This window comes from Chelonoidis abingdonii, chromosome 2, assembly GCF_003597395.2.
Source record: "Chelonoidis abingdonii isolate Lonesome George chromosome 2, CheloAbing_2.0, whole genome shotgun sequence".
NCBI lineage: Eukaryota > Metazoa > Chordata > Testudines > Testudinidae > Chelonoidis > Chelonoidis abingdonii.
Window position 1 is genome coordinate 175,327,769 of NC_133770.1, and position 19,374 is coordinate 175,347,142.

Below are 19,374 nucleotides of genomic sequence, written 5' to 3' on the forward strand. Positions count from 1 at the left end.
TTTATATTTCTTCTAAAATTTGTATGTGACTTTTCTACTCACCTGCAAAATTATATATGCAAGTTTAAAGCCAGTTTTGACCCCTTCGTAAAAGATCCTTTGTGTCAGTGCAGAAACAAAGATGGGAGGAAATGCAGGGGTATCTTGGAGGTAAACTTCTAATACATAAAAGTCCTTGGAAAGAATGCAGCATCAGTAGACCACCAAATACAGATAAGAAATAAAAATATTTTTAGAGGACTATTAAATAGTGTGAATGTTCACAGTTAATTAACACTAAGTTATTTAGCATAGGTGTTTCTATTATTCTGTGGAAAATCTCCCAATGTTCACTAGCCTTCATGCCAACACTGTCACCTGTATGGTGTGGTGGCTGAGTGTTAATATTCTGAGCTATAATATAAAACATATGGGAAACGGTGGTTTGCTCAAAACCTGCACAAGGGTTTCTCTTTACATGATGTTCATATGGGTGAGTTTCTTTGTTTCAACATCCATAAAACACAACCACTGCCAAAGTTACCTATCTCATAGAGCTGGAAGGGACCCTGAAGGGTCATTGAGTCTAGCCCTGTGCCTTCACTAGCAGGACCAACTACTGATTTTACCCCAGATTCCTAAGTGGCCCCTTCAGGGATTGAACATAGAACCCTCGGTTGAGTAGGCCAATGCTCAAACCACTGACCTATCTCTCCCCTGAAGTTGAAACAGTTAATCTCTTATAGGCTGGTTAGAAACTTGTCTACTGAGCAAATGTATATGCTTTTTTTCACTGGATCACAGTATCACCTAGAGCTGATGAAAAGATGGCAAAAAGATTTGGTTTTGCCATTTTTTTTCATCAACATGCAACATTTTATTGAAAATGTTTATTGAAATTTCACAATGCAGAAAATTAAAACGTCATATCATTAAATCTGAGTTTATGAAATCAGAGAAAAAATGGTGATCATGAGTCAAATTCTGCTCTTTGCTTGCAGTCTGGAAGACAACAGTTACTGGGGTTATTTTGGATGAAAACAGGTGTAAATAAGAGGAAAAAATTTGTCTCTTTTTTTAAAGCTAGTTTTTTTAACCAATATTTAATGGGAAGGAGAAATCCAAAAAGCAGCAATGCTGAAAGAGACTTAGGACCTATAGTGCAATGTGTTAGGGTAGCAACAAGGGCCTGGCCTGCACTACGGGGTTAGGTCTAATTTAGCCACCTTAGGTTGATTTTAAAAAGATCACTGCAATTCTGGGCTGCATCCATTGGTGCATTACTTCTCAGGATAGGGAGGCCCTTCTTTATATGGCTCTGGAACATTGCATTCAGTTCTGGGCATCTCATTACCAGAAGGATTGACAATTGGTTGCAGGTTAGGTAAGAGTGACCAAAATACCAGAGGATGGCGATGTGTTGATTGTAAGGATTGGTTTATGAGGACAGAATGAAACAATTAAATGTGCATTGAATAGCTAAGCAAGACTCAGGGTGCAGGGTGAAACAAATACTGAAGGATGTAAACACCCAGGATGGTGTTTCATTATGTATCATAATAAAGTGAGGCATAGCTAGGAGTAATAGGATTATATTAAGAAAGAGCTTGTAAAGCACTTTGAGAGCTGCTTATGAAAACTGCACCTATATAAGACCTAGGTATTATTATTATTCTATTAATAGAGTGCATTGATGGGAAAACCTTTCTAATTTTTGGTGATAGAATTACAATAATAATCCATATAATAGTGCTGTAAAGGAAAATAGCATCCCTGTCTCCAGGAGCTTAAAATTTATAAAAGTTCATCATATAGGCTTATTAGCAGGACCGGCGCTAGGGGTTTTAGCGCCCTAGGCGGACGGGAATTTCGCCGCCCCATGCTCTGGTCCCACGGCTCCGGTGGAGCTGCCGCAGTTGTGGCTGCAGGAGGTCCACCGGAGCCATGCGAGCAGCCAACCGTCCACAACCACGACTGCGGCAGCTCCACCAGAGCCGCCTGCCGCTCCCTCTGGCAAAACACCACCCACCAATAATTCTGGTGCCCTAGGCGATTGCCTAGGCTGCCTAAATGAAAGCGCCGGCCCTGCTTATTAGTGTGTTTGTGCTGCTAAACTTTTAAACATACATACTAAGCTGATTTTATTACAGTACTCAGTAAATGACCGTTTTGATGTATTTCTCATGACATTTCCCTTGTAAGTGTAATGAGAGATTTAAATGTTTAGTATGTGTGGCTTAGTGTATAGGTTAGACTTTAGAATTACTATCAGTGTAGCTGACCCCTCTTTTTATCATTTCCCTGCTCCCGCAAAAAAACATCCATTTTAAAGAAGAACCTCATGACTGACATGCTTTGACTGAGACATCCACCACAGTCGTCCTGGCTGGATGGGTGATGACATATAATGAACCATTGGTCTTTTGTGTGCAGAAGGAAAAACTCCAAAGTTAGAATTGTGAACCTCTGCACAGACATTTCAGCTGTGATGAATGGATCTGCAAATCTGGCCATTTTGCAGATGGTGCAAACACCTCTGCTGGAATTTTGTAACTAGCAGGGGCTTCTGCAGACATGTAACTGTCAAGAGAATTTAGTTTATGTTTCTAGCAGAGATGAATAGAAGAACACTAGAGGTCTTAAACATAACTGTTCTTTATTGGAATCTCCATGATGCTCTTTGTTTCAGCATTCTTTTTAGTGATGCCTGGTGTATTATTCTTTCCATGAAATAGGGATCCCTAAACACTCTCTTTTTCCATCCACTTGCCTGCTTTTAAGTCATTGCATCTTTTAAATCAATGCAGAGGAGGTACTGTTAACCATAACATATGATTGCAATCTCTCAATATCATCTGCTGTGTAAAGAGGAAATCGTAATACAAGTTTCAAGGTCATGCCTGCTCAATTCAGGTTTCAGTCAGGGTGACAAGCTGCTGTCACGAGGGGGCTAATATAAAAACCCATGATAACCGGAAAACAAGTAAAAGCTCCTAAATCAGTTTTCAGTGCATTATCAACGCTAAGTATACATTCATTCTTAAATTAAAATAGGTTTCAGTGGAAAGCTTTTAAAAATCCATTTGTGAGTGGTTATGAGAGCGAGCTCAGGCAATTAAAATGGAAAACATTTTAAACACTACAGGCAGAAAACAAAGTAAGTTTAAAATACTTAGCACTTTATATGTGTAAAACTCTCTGCGCATACTAACTAATTATTCCCCACCATCCCCATTTAACATATGTGGAAAGTGAGGCAGGGAAAGGAAATGATTTACCTACATCACAAAATAAGGCTTAGATCCTGCAAGCTGATTGATGTGGACAGACCCCTTGCTGCCTCCAAAGCCCCTCTGACTTCACATTAGTAGTGTAGCTAAACTGGGAGTGGAACCCCAGTCCTGGGTTAATTCCTCTAGCCAATATACATAGCTGAATTCCAGACTCCCAGTTATGGGATTCTTCCTCTAGACCCTACACTGACTTTAAGAAAAGTGAAAGCCCTCAGGAAAACATTTGTGATAGTAATATAATGACTGGTTTCAAGGGAGCTGTTTACAGGTAGGCAATAAAAAGAATGGAACTAGCAATCAATGCTAGTGAATGTCATTTTCTGAATTTTGTAGTCAGATCATTGTAAATAACAAGAGGCTTCATTGGTGTTAAATTTAACTACATTGGATAACACACAGGATTAAACTAAAGCTCTGGGGAAAAAGACTCTTTAGAATTTGGATTGTCTGTGTCTGATTGGTTGTGACCATTGCCCAGTTTAAGGAAAAAGGCTGTGGCTTTGTATAGCGTATGCATACCAGTGTCTGTCTCACTTTCTCTTAACGTATTATTTGTATATCACATCTCTCTCTCTCTTGCTTTTTAATGCCGCCTTTGATAAAAGGTTTCTCAAGCAACTGCAGGTTTGAATCCAAACAATTTACATTAAGCTGTAAAAATTTCAAGAGCTCAAATTTAGCTTCCCCTTAAAGGCTCTTCAGGACAGAGATCACATTGCATACTAGATGCATGTTTCTGACAAGCAGTAACACTACTGCTACAGTGTCTTTACCCATAGTGGCTTCTCAGATATCTTGTAGCCTTTACGCTGTCAAATTCCATTTAAGTGCAAATAGTTCTCTCTCTCCTCCCCACAGGTTTACGTCACTGAGCAGAGTGCATTTAGGTTGCTCAGCAAATGTTTGTCTCTATATCCATTTCACTTTAAAACAAGTAAAAAAAAAAATCAATAGGAGTGCTTTCCTTTCTAAGTTAGTCAGCTGTCTCATTGCTTTGTGATAGTCAAATGTATTTGGCTAGTTTTCAAATAGCTCGAGCCTGATCTGCCAAACCTAGGTTTTATGTTTGAGAAGACTGGACGTGGAGCTTTCTGAGCAGATAATTGGCCTTAAATAGCTGACCATCAGAGTATTTTCTTCCCCTAACTAAACCAGCATAATGACCACCTCCAGTAGGACGAATTCTGCTACATCCAGGGTAAACTCCTTGGTCAAAATATTTGATCCGAGTGCTTTACAAAACCAGGGGCTTGCTAATGAAGTGGAAACCACCCAAATTCTTTTTGCTGCAAGCAAACATGTCAGCTCCTCTGAAAGTTTTAACACTTTGGATGTGAAGTTTGCCTCCCTTGATCAGAAAATAGATAAGTTGTTGACTGTGCAGGACAATGTCCTTCAGACGCTAAACAGCGTTTCCCAGGAAATGTGTTTCATTGAAAAAGATATTGAGATGTTAAAGGCAAAAGCAACTGAACCTGGACCCACCACAGAAACAAGTGAAAAGCTAAATAAGTCTGAAATGAAGGGGCTGTGCATAGAAATGACCAATACCCTTTCTGACATGAACAAGAGTGCAGAGCAGCAAGCTAAAAGATTAGATGGAATGGAACAAATAGTGCTGGGTTTACAGGAGCTTATAGGGTATGTGACTGAGAAGTTTAAAATGTGTAAAATCACTGATTTAATTCTCAAAAACAAAGCTCCTCCTAAGCTTGTCAAGGTTGGCAGTTACTTAAAGAAATATAAGGTTGGAAACAATTTCAGAGCGCAGACCTTCTCAGACAAAAGGGATACAGGCACCTCCAGCAACAGAAACGAAAAGGTGAGCCCGGGTTTGCTTTTCATTTTGCTGAGGACCATTAAATTGTATGGTTGTATTTTGCTTTGTGCTCAGTATTTTAATTAGTTTAACCTTAACACAACCAAACCTGTATGCTTTAATACTGAACTGTATTAGACCAAACTGAGCGACTTTTAATGAAAATGAGTCAGAAAATCTAGTCAATGGTAACTGCGGTCATTTTCTGTAATGCTCTATTTACAGTAGGTGTTCTCAAACTGGGGGTCGGGACCCCTCCGGGAGTCACGAGGTTATTACATGGGGAGAGCCATGAGCTGTCAGCCTTCACCCCATTTTGCATCCAGCATTTATAATGGTGTTAAATATATAAATAAGTTTTTTTTAATTTATAAGGAGGGGGAAGGTCACACTCAAAAGTTTGCTTTGTGAAAGGGATCACCAGTACAGAAGTTTGAGAACTACTGATTTACAGTTTCCTTGTGTAGAAAACATACACCGCTACCTCAATAGAACTCCACTCGATTTAACACAAATTTGGATATAACGTGTAAAGCAATACTCTTGGGCGGGGCTGGGCTCCGCACTCTGGCAGATCACAGCAAATTCGATATAACGCGGATTCACCTATAACGCGGTAAGATTTTTTGGCTCCCAAGGACAGCTTTATATCGAGGTAGAGGTGTAGTTAGGGGCCCAATTCTGTTCCCGTTGAAGTCAGTACAAACTTGATATTGATTTCAATGGGATCAGGATCTGGCCATGGATTTTGCTATGATATTCTCTGAGTTTATAAGTATTTGGGAAAAGAAGTTCAGTGAAGATCTTATGTGGCCTGATTCAAAGTTCATTGAAGTTGATGGAAAAATTCTCACTTGCTTCAGTGGGCTTGGGATCAGTCCTATACAAGTCACTTCATTACATGTATTTTGGTGCAATACTTATACACTCCTGCTGTCTTCTGGGGAGTTTTACCTGAGTAAGAATTCCAGATCTTGGCCCTAAGAAGGTTAGGTTCACTGTAACTGGAACTTCAGTTTGTAAAAAATCCCCTGAAATAAAACTTTTTATTCCTCTTCACTAGAAATGGAGCTTTGCTAGGTTTTCCATGAACCTGATCTAAAACACATTGGAATCTATGAAACAACTTCCATTAACAATAATGGGCTTTGGATCACTCCTGTAAGCTTGTTTCATTGTGCTTAGATCTGGTAACACTGATATTAGCCTCTTAAGTTTAGATGATTTATAAAATTGTTTTGACAAGTTATTTTCAACATTAACATTCATTACAATGAATTAAAATGGGTGTTCCCAAATCCTTTGCTGCTTTATTTTTCATTTTGTTTAAAGGTGTAAACTTTTTAGGGTTTCATACGTTAGAGGACCCATTCTTCAATATCACAAGCTTTTTAACAAAGGGAAAAATGCGTGAAGTTATTAACAGGATATGGTGCTACTTGTATTGAGAAGTACCCCATATTACTTCAGAATGTTCCCTGAGTGGCTAACCAGATGCCTAGCTATCTTTCAAGAGCTTTACTTCCTAGTTAAATAAGTAGTGCTGGAGCCAATGTATGTAACTTAGTAGAGGCTAATGGAGTCTGAAGGGCAACAGAGGAACAGCTCATAAAGCTCTTTCTTCCAGTCAATTAGTCCAATTCTCCCCGGTGTCCTTATGCAAACTTGTTTTCAGAGAATATCCATGAAACGACAAATCATATTTTTACAGACAGGATCTTTTTGACTGTCAGATTGGACTGGCCTCATTAAATAAATTCTAATAAACGAAAAAGGCTTTCACCTTGGTACTGTCACCTTCATTAATGAGATGTACGCTGATTGGGTGGAAAAAATGTTACTTATTTATAGTATCCAAATTTTTATTTGTAACTTTTTTTAATGTGTAAAACACTGTGCTACAAAGCTAGACACATGGGACCTGATTGTCCTCATACTGGTGTAAACCAAAAGTAAAACTGCATAGATGTCAGCGGAATTACACACTTTTGTAACATTGTTGTAAGTAAGAACAGAATCAGCCCCATGATGCTAATGAAGTGTGGTAACACTCCTAGGCTCAGTCAGAATCAGGGCCCCATGGTGCCAAGTGCTGTAGAAGTACAGAGTAAGACAAACGTTGAGAGAGTAGTAGCCTTTATTGATGAATTCAGGGAAGCATGCCAGGCATAAGGGAGAGCGTGGAAGATGACCCAGAGATGGGTGTGAGAGAAGATGACAAATGGGCAAGTGAGACTAGCATCCTTGGCAGGTTGAGCAAAATGAGACGGAAAGACACAAAGAGAGGAGAGAGGACACAGAGAGAGGAGGAGTTGCTAAAGGCCGGGAAGGGGTGGAAAAGAAGCATGAATTGGATTCAGTAAGATGGAGAAGCCAGCAGAGGGATCAAATGAGCAGAGTAATGTGGTCTGAGTGAGGACTAGGAAGGTGTGCCAACAGCAGAGTTTCAGTGGAGTGGATGGGGCAAGGAGTCTGTTAGGGACAACAGAAAGGAGGAGGTTATGAGGGCCTGAATAAGAGCATTAGCTGTGTGGAGAGAGAGAGAAAAAAAGTGTGGGCTCTTGAAATGTTTTGGCAGAGGAGTGGAGGTATTTGGACACTGTCTGGGAGTGTGGGGCAAGAGAGAGGGAGGAGTCAAAGATAACCTCCCCGGCTAGAGCCTGAAGAACAGGGCAGATGTGCAAGAAGCTTGGAAGGAAAGATAAGAGTTCTGTTTTGGCCATGCTAAGTTGAAGTTGCGGGTGAGACACTCAGAAGATGTCACAGGGACAGGCTGAAATTTGGAAATAAGTGGATGGATATTTTAGGAACATTGAAAATTCACAATAAACTAAGTCCTGGAGCCTTTTCTCAAACTTTTGTCATTCTCTCTCAGGCAGAGGTTTCTGTTTCTCTTGCCCCACCATACCCAGAGGAAAGAGACTGGGAGGAGGCAGAGGGGTAAGACCACCCCACCATCACTATTTCACTTCCAAGTATTTAAGAGAAGCCCCTGCTTGGAAGACATTCGAATCCTACTCCAACAAAGCCTACTCAATGAGCGTCATCCCCAGCTCACAGCTGCACTGTTTACCCAATATCAGCCAGCAGCACTCCCCTTTGCCAGAAGGGGAAGGAACAAAAAGTCAAATAACTTTTTGTCCCATCAGGCTCTTCCCTGTTCACCAAGCACCACCTCCTTCCCTCGCTCCCACACTTAGTCTTCAGACTGACTCACTGACGTTAATTGGCATCCATAGGGGTTTGTCTAGAGCAGAGGTCGGCAACCTCTGGCACGCGGCTCGCCAGGGTAAGCATCCTGGTGGGCCGGGCCAGTTTGTTTACCTGCCTCATCGGCAGGTTTGGCTGATCACGGCTCCCACTGGCTGCAGTTCGCCACTCCAGGTCAATGGGGACAGCACTTCCCTCGGCCCATGCCACTTCCTGCTGCTCCTATTGGCCTGGAATGGTGAACCGCAGCCGGTGGGAGCTGCGATCGGCCGAACCTGCTGATGCAGCAGGTAAACAAACTGGCCTGGCCCACCAGGATGCTTACCCTGGAGAGCTGCATGCCAGAGGTTGCTGACCCTTGGACTAGAGTAAGGACTGAGTAAGCACTTCTGGATTTGCCCTGATGATATTATTACATTTAATATTTTTGGTTGTTTTATATATATATATTGGCTTGTTGTTACTTTATTCTGTGCATGTGCATGATTTATTATAAAAGGACCATCATGTGAAATTATCAAACAACCCAGTGAACAATAGGAGAACTTAATACACACATATTCATCCCAGACTTTTAATTTAGCTGTCTGCTAAGTATAGTGGAACTTAGTAAAAGATCCTTCAGCTCGGTTTGTACATTTCTTCTGCTGAGCCTGTTGCTTTGGGGCTGCCAATTATTGATTTTGGGGGCAAATAGAATCTTCTCTTCCCTAGGGAAGATAACAGTGTGTTTGCTGCAGAATGGATGCACAAGTTAGGTCTTAAAATGTTCTTGCAAAAACAAAGAGAAGATTTTCCAAAAAAGAGGGGTGGTGGGATGGGGGATTAGATAACTCCTTACACTCACACATGCCCACTGTTATACCTTATAAAGATATCTGTGGTATAGCAGCAGAGATATTATATGCATTCCAAGTGAAATTCAGCCCTTGGCAGAGGGTTTGTGTACTGTAGAGACCCTGCAGTTTCCCCTAAATGAAGGAATAGTCAGAGCAGCCAGGTGAGTGGCAGTGATGAGGTGTCTCTTTAGCCTGGTCTTCATCAGCTCTGCATAGTCCAGATTAGTCAGACTGTACTGGGAATTGGACCAAGAAAGGCAAATCTTACGTGAACTAACAGGCCAGAAGCCACTCATTCTCAAACAGGTTGAACATTGTTTTACAAGAGCAATATATCACTTCCTCATGGTCCTCAGACCTTTTTCCTCTGCCATTTTGGAAGAGGAAAATTTATTTCTGCTCCCACTGAACCACCATGAACCGGAATAAACATTTACAAACCCCTGGGAACCCAAACCACACTGGGGGCTGCAGTAACATCCACGTATTGAGACAACTCGGTTAATTTTGAATCCAGACCTTTATAACCTTCTGTGTGTGAGCCAAGTCTGATAGATAAAAGCAGAAAACCCACTGCAAAGTGAACTTTGGACAGGGAATCCAAGGTTCTAGTTACCATGAATTTGTTAAGAAACATATTGGCTTGTGAAAAAATGAATGTAATGGTGAAATGCATTAATGGCTTGATAGTGGGGCTGCTGAGCTGTTCCACTGTGTTTGTCAATAGGGATAAGGCTGAAGAATATAAGAGGAGAAAAAAGTCAGCAGAACTCAGACATAATTAGATACATATTGTAGGACTGTAACAGGGTGCTGGCCTAAGAGGCACTGAATCAGCCCCCGCTAGTGCAGCTCCCATCAAGGGGAAATGATTGGAGCTGGCAAGGTGTGGCTCTGTCAAGGTTCCTTCCCCACTCTGAACTTTAGGGTACGGATGTGGGGACCTGCATGGACACTTCTAAGCTTAATTACTAGCTTAGATCTGGTATCATCACCCCCACCCCCAAGTACCACCTTTTTCCCTGGGTAGTCTTGAGGGACTTCACCAATTCCCTGGTGAACACAGATCCAAACCCCTTGGATCTTAAAACAAAGGAGAATATTAAACCATCTCGCCCCTTCCCACCAAACGCCTGTGGACCAGATCCAACCCCTGGGATCTAAAAAACAAGGAAAAAATCAATCAGTAATAAGAAAAAAGATTAATAAAGAAAAGAAAGGTAAAAGAACTCCCTAGGAGAATACAAACAGCGAACTCTCACAGACACAGATAAACAATCACAGAGGAGTCCCCCTGGCACAAATTAGACACAAAAAAAAATATCCACATACCGCAACTTTGATAAGTCCCTAATGGTACCGCAGAAGAACACAGTACAAAGAAAAATAAACATAAACCTATTTATCCCTTTCTAAAACTTACTACTCTGATAAGAGGCTGGTTCCTTGATCTTTTTCATTCCAGCTGAAACTGAAACTCTAAAACAAAGAAAAACTTCCCTCCTTCCTTTTGAAACATCTTGTTCCCCCATTGGTTCCTCTGGTCAGGTGTTAGCCAGGCTAGGTGAACTTTTTAACCCTTTACAGGTAAAAGAGGCATTAACCCTTAACCATCTGTTTATGACAGGCTCATTAAAGGAGCCTAAGAGTAATCACCTGTGAGCCTGCTGGGGAGAAGGCCTATAAAGCTGGCAGGCAGGCAGTGGAAAGGGGAGGAGGAGCAGGGACAGAAGTAGAAAAGTAAAGGAACTGTTGCTTCTAGCTGGCAACAGGAATTAGCTGTCCCCTAAGTGGCTACCTAACTCCTATTGAATTGTACAGAGTTGTATATAGATGGTGTCAGGAACGAACACAGGGAAATAAAAGGACACTGGGTTTTGCAAAGTAAGAGGTCTCCAGCTGATTTGTACCGTGAGCAACAAAGGACTCATCTACAAGAACTATTTCTAGTCTAGGTCTCTGACTGTAAATGAAATGGAAAGGAAAAGAACTGGGATGCTGCACTGAGGGGGCCATGTAGGAACCTAAAGAAACAGATAGAGTGATAAAAATTATAGGAGAAAAATGAGCAAAGAAGTATCACCAATGCTATGGGTTATGCTTTATTTTTTCACGACATATCTAGATAAAAACACTTCTCTTGTCATTCATCATCTAATTTAAGTCATGTCCTGACTGGCTGATGTTACTTGTAGGAAAAATAGATATCTCTCTCTACTCGTTGAACAGAGGGGAAGAATTATCTTGAACAGAACAAATGACTGCCTCGAAGATCCTTGGACCGGAAAATAGAAAACTTAGTTATAGACACAAGCAAGTTATTCCTTTGTATGAAAGCGACTAGGGGAATGAAAACTCCATAAGGGGAACTTCTTGGAGTTTCCTCAAAACTCTTCCTTCTGGGTCGGAGACGACCCCTTTTTTCCGCCACAAAAGTAAGAAGATACAGGCCACAAGTTTCACATCTGGCTGTGTCTCCACACCAGCTTCAAGGCCCCCGGTGACATTGCTGGACTCCATGTTCTGAGGCCATCCTCAGAATCCCCCCTTAAAGTCTTCTTAGCATAGAAAATGGCTCTGTGGGAAATTTAATACAGACCCAGACTGTATTAATTTTTCTGCTGAATCTCTGCAGGTTGGTGGGAGGACAACGTGTGGCTCCTAAAAGTTTCTCTATGGAACATACTGAGAATGAGTGAGCTGGTCTTTCATATGAGAAGAGATAGATCATGAGCTAATTTCCCTAGGTTTTTGTGATACATTGCTGTGCAATAATTTACAGCACGTTAAGAAAATGGACACCATTTTGGGGGTCCATTATGACTCTTCTTCAAGCCTAGAATGACCTTCTGAGATAAGCAGCAGTTGGGAACTGGTGATGAAAGGAGATGGTTATGTCAGGAGTGTGGGCAGGTGGGAAAGAGAAAGCTCCTGGAAGTGAGGAGGTAGGGGCAGGATGGACTTGGGATAGGCAAGAGTCCTGATTTGCTCCCCCCTCGCAGGTGTGGGAAATCCTCCTTTAGCAGGCCACCAGATTTTAGAAATTAACAGGTTCTCAGGTGACAGCCCACCTGGGAGTGAGCTAGTTAGGTAAGTGTAATGTATAATACATTTGAATGTTTCGTTCAATATGCCCATCTTTCTTTGGATTGTCAATGCAATTTCACTTCATTGCTGGGTCTCTACCATGCTGGCTTTCAATGACAAGAGCAGTTTCTTTGAGTTAAATTAATTTGCTGTTATTCTGGCAACATCCTTCGTCCTGCACAAACACACTGCTTATGAGGAGCAAAGACTGGCTGTGCAGTGGACCCTGGGGCCATTCCAAGCACATTCCATTCAGAGTTCTGTTGCTCCCATGGTGAAGTGCCGCAGGACAAAGTGTGCCTCCATAGGGAAAATAAAGAAATCCCAGATCTTTAAAAAGAAACAAACAAACAAAAAACCCTTTGCTTATAAAATAAAGTGTGTTATTAGGAAGCCAGCCTGTGTGTGGAAATCCAGTTAAAAAGGAATCATCAAAGGTGTTGGGGATGGTTTTGAAGTCTGTAACCATTTGGAAAAGTCCCTACATCTCCTAAAACAGCCCATGAAGAAATCTGGGGGATTAGATAACTCCTTACATAGCCCATGAAGAAATCTGGACATACCTTCCATGCATGACAATGCATGCTTGACTCACATGAATCAGTAAAGCTGAGGAATGTCTTCTAACAAGGCCAGCTGCTTAATTGCTCTTGTAGCAAAAGATTGCCTGAAGTGGTCTGACAGAGGAAACTCAATGTTTTTTATACTATAGTAAGAAAATGGCCACTATTGCTTGGCTTTCAAGATGGATCTCTTCTCATCCATCCTCTCCAACATAAGCTGTGACAAAATTGTAGTCCACAGGAGGAAATAAGCCCTTTTGTAGAGAATTCTGGAGTACTGTACAGAGCAAGTTCTTCATGATGTGATTTAAGTGCACATGCAGCTGGTGGTCCCGTGTAAATAGCGATATACCAAGGTGTTTGTAATAAAGGTCTGACATGTAGAAATGATGGTAATAGATTGATTTTATTTCCTAGTCCCAGTCACCTGACATAGGCGAGGATTACACATGGTTAATACTCTGGTCATAGCAAAAGTCGGTATCCACTGATTCCAGTGGCTGCTGTTTCTGGACTATTGCATGCACTCCAGAGCCATTGGAAGTATCTTCATCAACTATTTTTAAAATCCACCTACAGATGACTGCTCTCTGAAATGATAGTGACTAGTGTTCATGGTGAATATCAAAATGTTTAAAAGCAGTTCATCATCATCATCATTATTATTATGACTACAAACAAGTTGTGTTGTACTTCCTTTAATATATCAGAGTGCATGTTACAGACTACAGACTCAGACTGTGAGCCTGGATGCCTAGGAGGGCATAAAGATCCCCCTTACTCCCATATGCAGGCTACTCACTTTGCTAGAGATCCTCCCTAGCAGAGGAGGGAAGGGAAGGTAGAAGAGCAGTTGCCACTGGATCACTTCTCCCTGTCCCATACAGGTGGATGGGAAGTGGGCAGGCAGGAGCAGGAAGTGGACAGAGCCTTGGCGTCACTCATCATCCAATACAGCTGAGCCTGTGCATTGGCAGAGATAAGCTGTGGAAGAAAAAGGCTGGTTCCGCTTTTTTCCAGTCGGAGCAAAGGGAAAGTCATGACTGAACTGTGACTCTCAGTCATAATTCGGTCCCAACCCCATCCTGGGGCAGTGTAGCTATCCACTGCCCTTTATGAGAGCTGTCTTGCAAAGTGCCAATTACACCCTGCATGTTTCTAAATTAGATTTTCACAGTAAAATAGACATTACACATAGTATTTTAGAGCCAACTGTTAGCTTTGCATGTTGAAAAATTTACTAAAAGCCTTCATTTTCCTTTAGGCTGTCTTTGGTCTCCCATCCTGATTGCTACCCTCGTTCTTGAGTTATTGGGGCTATATTTAGGCATGGTTCCAACTGTGGTTTTACTGTAACAGTATTAGAAGTGCACTGAACTGCTGAACTAATGTCTTTAATAACAAGTGAGGATCATCATTTTAGTCTTGATGGACTGCAATATATTTGTTTACTCATATATATTTGATGTTTCTGTTCTCTTGACTTTTTTGTTCTTTAAGCTTGAATCCAGTGAAGTGCATTCAAAGATTTCCTGGTGTGTGATGGGTAGCTTGATGCAAATTTCCTTGCAGCAATATCTGCCTAGTAAATTCTGTTAGTTATTGCCAAGGTATTTCAGGGCTGTTGGCCACATATGCATCTCATGTATATCCTAGTATGGAATCATACTGTACATTCTTCGATGTGACTGAATAGATGTTATGACTTGAAATTAGCATATACAGAATAATTATTTATTTTAGAGTGCTCTCAGCACTGTAAAGAAAGTGGAAGAGAGAAGATTTCTGCTTCTAGGCGCTTACAGCCTCGGTAGACAAGCAATAAATAATTATTCAGTTACACTGAGTGCTATCAGACATGGAAGCAGATTCACCATATGACATTGGAGTATGGGTGTGTGTGTTTTGTTTCATGTAAATAATAAGTATCAGAATTTCATTCACTGGTCATTTAACACTGCCTGTCTTTGCAGACAAAAAGTGCTTTGAGGAGGGAAATGAAAGTGGAGAGAGTGGATTCCAGCTGTTCCAGGATAGGTAGAGAGTTATGGAGCCAAATACTTTCTCAGGAAAAGAAAGCATCACATATGTTCTGATTCCAAAAGTTAGTATATTGAGGATTCAGTCACATACAACAAGTTGTTACATATAGAATTATGTACATGTGGAGAGTCTATATGCCGATGCTTATGTAGCAAAGTCCATGACATAACACTGGGTGATAACAACTTGCTCAAGTACTCAATGTCATCATGTAGATCAAGTAACTCAATCATGTCTATTCATGGATAATGTTCAGCTCTTACATAAAAGCTGGATATCCAATCCTAATAAATCTATGTAAACTATCTTGGATGTCCCTAATACAGACACTAATGACGTCTATCCTTTACTGTTATTAGGATAGGATAACAGTTGGAGATGGGACACTAGATGGGTAGAACTCTGAGTCACTACAGAGAATTCTTTCCAAGGTGTCTGGCTGAGGTGTCTGGCTGGTGGGTCTTGCCCACATACTCAGGGTCTAACTGATCACCATATTTGGGGTTGAGAAGGAATTTTTCCCCAGATCAGATTGACAGAGACCCTGGGGGGTTTCTCCTTCCTCTGCAGCATGGGACATGGGTCACTTGCTGCTCAGGCAGTACCTGGGGCCAGTTGCACCAGCTGCTGCACAGATGGTCCCCAGTTAAGTTCCCTGTAAGCTGTGCAGCAGCCTATTTAGTGCTACACAGGTGTTCAGGGAACCTGCCCAACCAGGGCCTGCCATGACCAGGGGAGGGGCGCCTCTCCCCTGACCCCAACTCAGCCCCAGGGGGAGTCCTCTCTCCCTACTGTAGCCCCAGGGCAGCCTGCGTCCGAAACCCCTCATCCCCAGCCCCTCTCCAGAGCCCGTACTCAGCAAGAGCCCTCCCCCCGGCCCCATCCCACATCCTAACCCACTGCCCCAGCCATGAGCTCATCATCCCCCCCACCCTAGAGCCCGCACCTCCAGCCAGAGCCGTCACACTCCTGCCAACCTTCTGCCCCAGCCCTGAGCCCCCTCCCACATTCTGAACCTCTCAGCCCTATCACCTCCATATTGTTGCACATAACAAAATTCATTCTGCACATGAGTGGGAAAATTAGTGGGAACACTGGTCCTTGGGCAGCTGGCCCTGGAACTGCCTGAGCAGCAGCCAGTGGGACTGGCCCCAGGGACCAACGGAGAAGCAGTTCCTGGGGTGGCCGGAGCAGCCGCTGTCGCAGCCCCCAGTAGCGGTCCCCAGGCGGCTGGAGCAGCTGCTGCTCGGCAGCCCCCCGGCAGCTAGTGCTGCTGGCCCTGCCCTCCCAGCCTCCCCTCCCCGCAGCAGCAGCCCCCTGTTTCCCTTCCAGCAATGGCTTCCCAGCTTCCCAGGGGGAGTTGTAATATAAGTCATGGACAGGTCACGGCCATGAATTTTTGTTTATTGCCTGTGACCTGTCCATGATTTTCACTAAAAATACCTGTGACTAAATCGTAGCCTGAGTAATGAGCCTACTACAGAAGTGAGTGGGTGAGGTTCTGTGGCCTGCAATATGCAAGAGGTCAAACTGGATGATCATGATCATCCCTTCTGACCTCAAAGTCTATAGGCCTATGAATCAATGAATAGAAAATGTACTTTTGCTTATGCAAATTTCTATATATTGCAACCTGTTGAAAGGGATCAAACTGAAGCAATGAAATAGTACCTTTTGGCATCAGAAGAAATGTGATGGAGTCACAAAGGAAACCTAACTAAAACCTTAGGGCTGCTTCATGAAGTCATTCATTATAAGGTTGCCTGCAGTGGGAAGAAAATCAAAGGTTTTTATTAGGTGAATAAAAAAAGTTGAAAGTTAGATAGAAAAACATTCCAATGTTAGCCCTGGTGCAGTATAAAGAAAGAATTTAAGTACAGCACAGCTCATTAAAAAGGAGTCAGATGTTAATAAAAAGCATTACATTAATTTCTGACTGAATCTGAAATTGCTTTAAAATACATGATATTTATATCTTTTATGATTGCTTAACGTCTAATTACTATGATTTTTTTCATCATGGAGTTTCTAATGCAACTCTGAATAGTTTCTGAAAATAGTTTTATGCATCATTCCATACTGTAGGTTCATAAAGAGTCTTTATTCTGCTCCCATGTTATTCTGCTGCTGCTGCCATCACCTATACTCTTACTCGGTCTGTGTTAACATGGAGCCTGAACATGGTGAATGTTGGAAGCAAAAGTTTATGCCTGGAATTTTTTTTTTGACTGGATTACACAACTTGTGTTCCTGCACACACCTTTTTGCTTGTGCATATTTTTAGGCACACAAAATATAACCTTTAATATTTCCCTTTGGGGCAATTCTGGATGAAGAAAGAAAACAGCATTGGAAGCTTTGGCCTCCTGTAAATGCGGGGGGGAACAGGATATGCTGTAAACCTTGTTGTGCATCTGAAATACCTTTTTTTTTAATTGTGTGCATAATTTCCATGCCAGTCCGAGACGCTTTAGACTGTAGAAACCCAAGACTAAGAAAATTGTTTCCTATAATTCTAGAAATTGTGAGAGAAGAAATCACCCAAATGAAAGTCTAAAACCTCCTATACGGGTTTGGATTAAAGGGATCCCTAGAAGCACCCTTAACAGCTCAGGAAACAGTATTTCATGGGGCAAATAGGATCTGTAGGTATCCACAGTACAGTAGCAATTACATTTTGGGTATTGCAGAGGAATTAGTTGTACCTTTAGGGTGACGTTTTCAAAGGATCAGAGGGGTAGCCATGTTAGTCTGAATCTGTAAAAGCAGCAGAGAATCCTGCACCTTATAGACTAACAGACGTTTTGGATCATGAGCTTTCATGGGTGAATACCCACTTCGTCAGATGAATGTAGTTGGCAGCCATCACAGTCTTTGTTTCAAACCGAGCTGAATGGTGTCAATTTGCAGATGTTGAAGCTCAGCAATCTTCTCTTTGAAGTCTGGTCTGAAGTTTTTTTTGCTGCAAGGATGCACCTTAAGGTCTGCATTAGTGTGGTCATGGGAGGGTTGAAGTGCTCTACCAGGTTTGTGTATATGCCATTCCTAATATCTGATTTGTGTCCATTTATCCTTTGCATAGAGACTGTCCAGTTTGCCGATGTACATAGCAGAAGGGCAATTGCTGGCATATGATGGCGTATATTATGCTTCCACTGACGTGCAAACAGGCAGAGATCGTGGAAAACAACATTGCTTGGCCTCATAACTTCAAGTCCGTGCAGAACGCAATGCCATCCACAGCCTCAAAACCACCCTGACTTATCAGCAAAGAGGCTGATAAAGGAGGTGCTGTTGTCCTCAGGAACAGGTTGACTACCAAAAGGAGGTGCCAGACAACTCCCATACCAAATTCTACAGGCCACGTTCCCTCAGATCCGAGTGAATACACGAGAAACTGACACATCTACTCGAGGAACTCCCACATCTAACACCAGAACAATACATACCCAGAGCCCCGACCAGGCTTATTCTATCTACTACCCAAGCTCCACAAACCCGGAAATCTGGACGCCCCACATCGGGATTGGCACTCTCACTGAAGACTGTTGATTGTGGACTCTCTGACTCAGACCTCTACTCGCACCCAGCAAATCCAGCTTCACCGGACATCCATGATTTCCTCAGGAAAACTAAATGCTGGTCACCTCCCAGAAAACATATCCTAGCACCATGGATGTAGAGGCTCTCTAACAAACACAGCCACACACAGATGGAATAACATAGCTGTCAGAACAGGATCCGCTGATGATGCCACGCACAACTGGCTGCTGAGCTCTGTGCCTTTATACCCACACAAACTATTTCCATTTTGATGACAATAAATCTCCCAGGTCAGTGGGGACTGCTATGACACCGCATGGCCCACAATCTGCCAATATTTTTATGGCTGACCTGGAACAACGCTTCCTCAGCTCTCGACAACCACGCCCGTCTCTACCGTAAATTGCTACATGATGACATCTTCATCATACGGACCCATGGGAAAGGAGACTCTGGAAACAATTCCACCATGATTTCAACAGCTTTCCACCCAGCCATCAACTCAGCTGGACACAATCTACACGGAGGTCCACTTCTAGACACCACGGTTCAAAATAAGTGATGGTCACATTACACCACCCTATACGAAACCGACCGACCGCTATGCAGGCCTACTTCTAGCCTCCAGCTCCATCCGGGACATCACACCATCCATTGTCTACAGCCAAGCACTGAGTACAACGCATCTGCTCTAAACCCGTCAGACAGAGACCAACACCTTAAAAATCTCACAGCATTCTCAAAACTACCAATGACCCGCACGGGAAATGAGGAAACAGATCAACAGAGCCACGCCGTGTACCCAGAAAGCTCCTACTCGCATAACACACCCAAGAACAAACCAACAGGAACTCCACTGGCCATCACAATACAAAGCGCCCCCAGTAACACCTCTCCCAACGCATCATCAGGGATCTACAACCATCCCTGGCAATGACCCACACTTTCACAGGCCTTAGGTGGGCAGGCAATCGTGCCCACAGACAACCTGCAACTGA

At 42.5% G+C, this 19,374-nt stretch overlaps 1 protein-coding gene across 2 annotated transcripts in view; it reads left to right on the forward strand.

The window, feature by feature from the left end:
• MYLK4 (myosin light chain kinase family member 4) overlaps positions 1-19,374 on the forward strand; it is a 127,344-nt gene that overhangs the window by 79,159 nt on the left and 28,811 nt on the right. Inside the window, exon 1 of one of the 2 annotated variants that reach the window (XM_032792435.2) lies at positions 4,360-5,094. The exons of the other annotated variant lie outside the window; for it this stretch is intronic. Within the exon in view, the coding sequence (XP_032648326.1) occupies positions 4,432-5,094 (663 nt within the window). The 5' untranslated portion in view covers positions 4,360-4,431. Of the gene's footprint in view, positions 1-4,359; positions 5,095-19,374 lie in introns of those variants that run through there. 2 annotated transcript variants of the gene reach the window in all.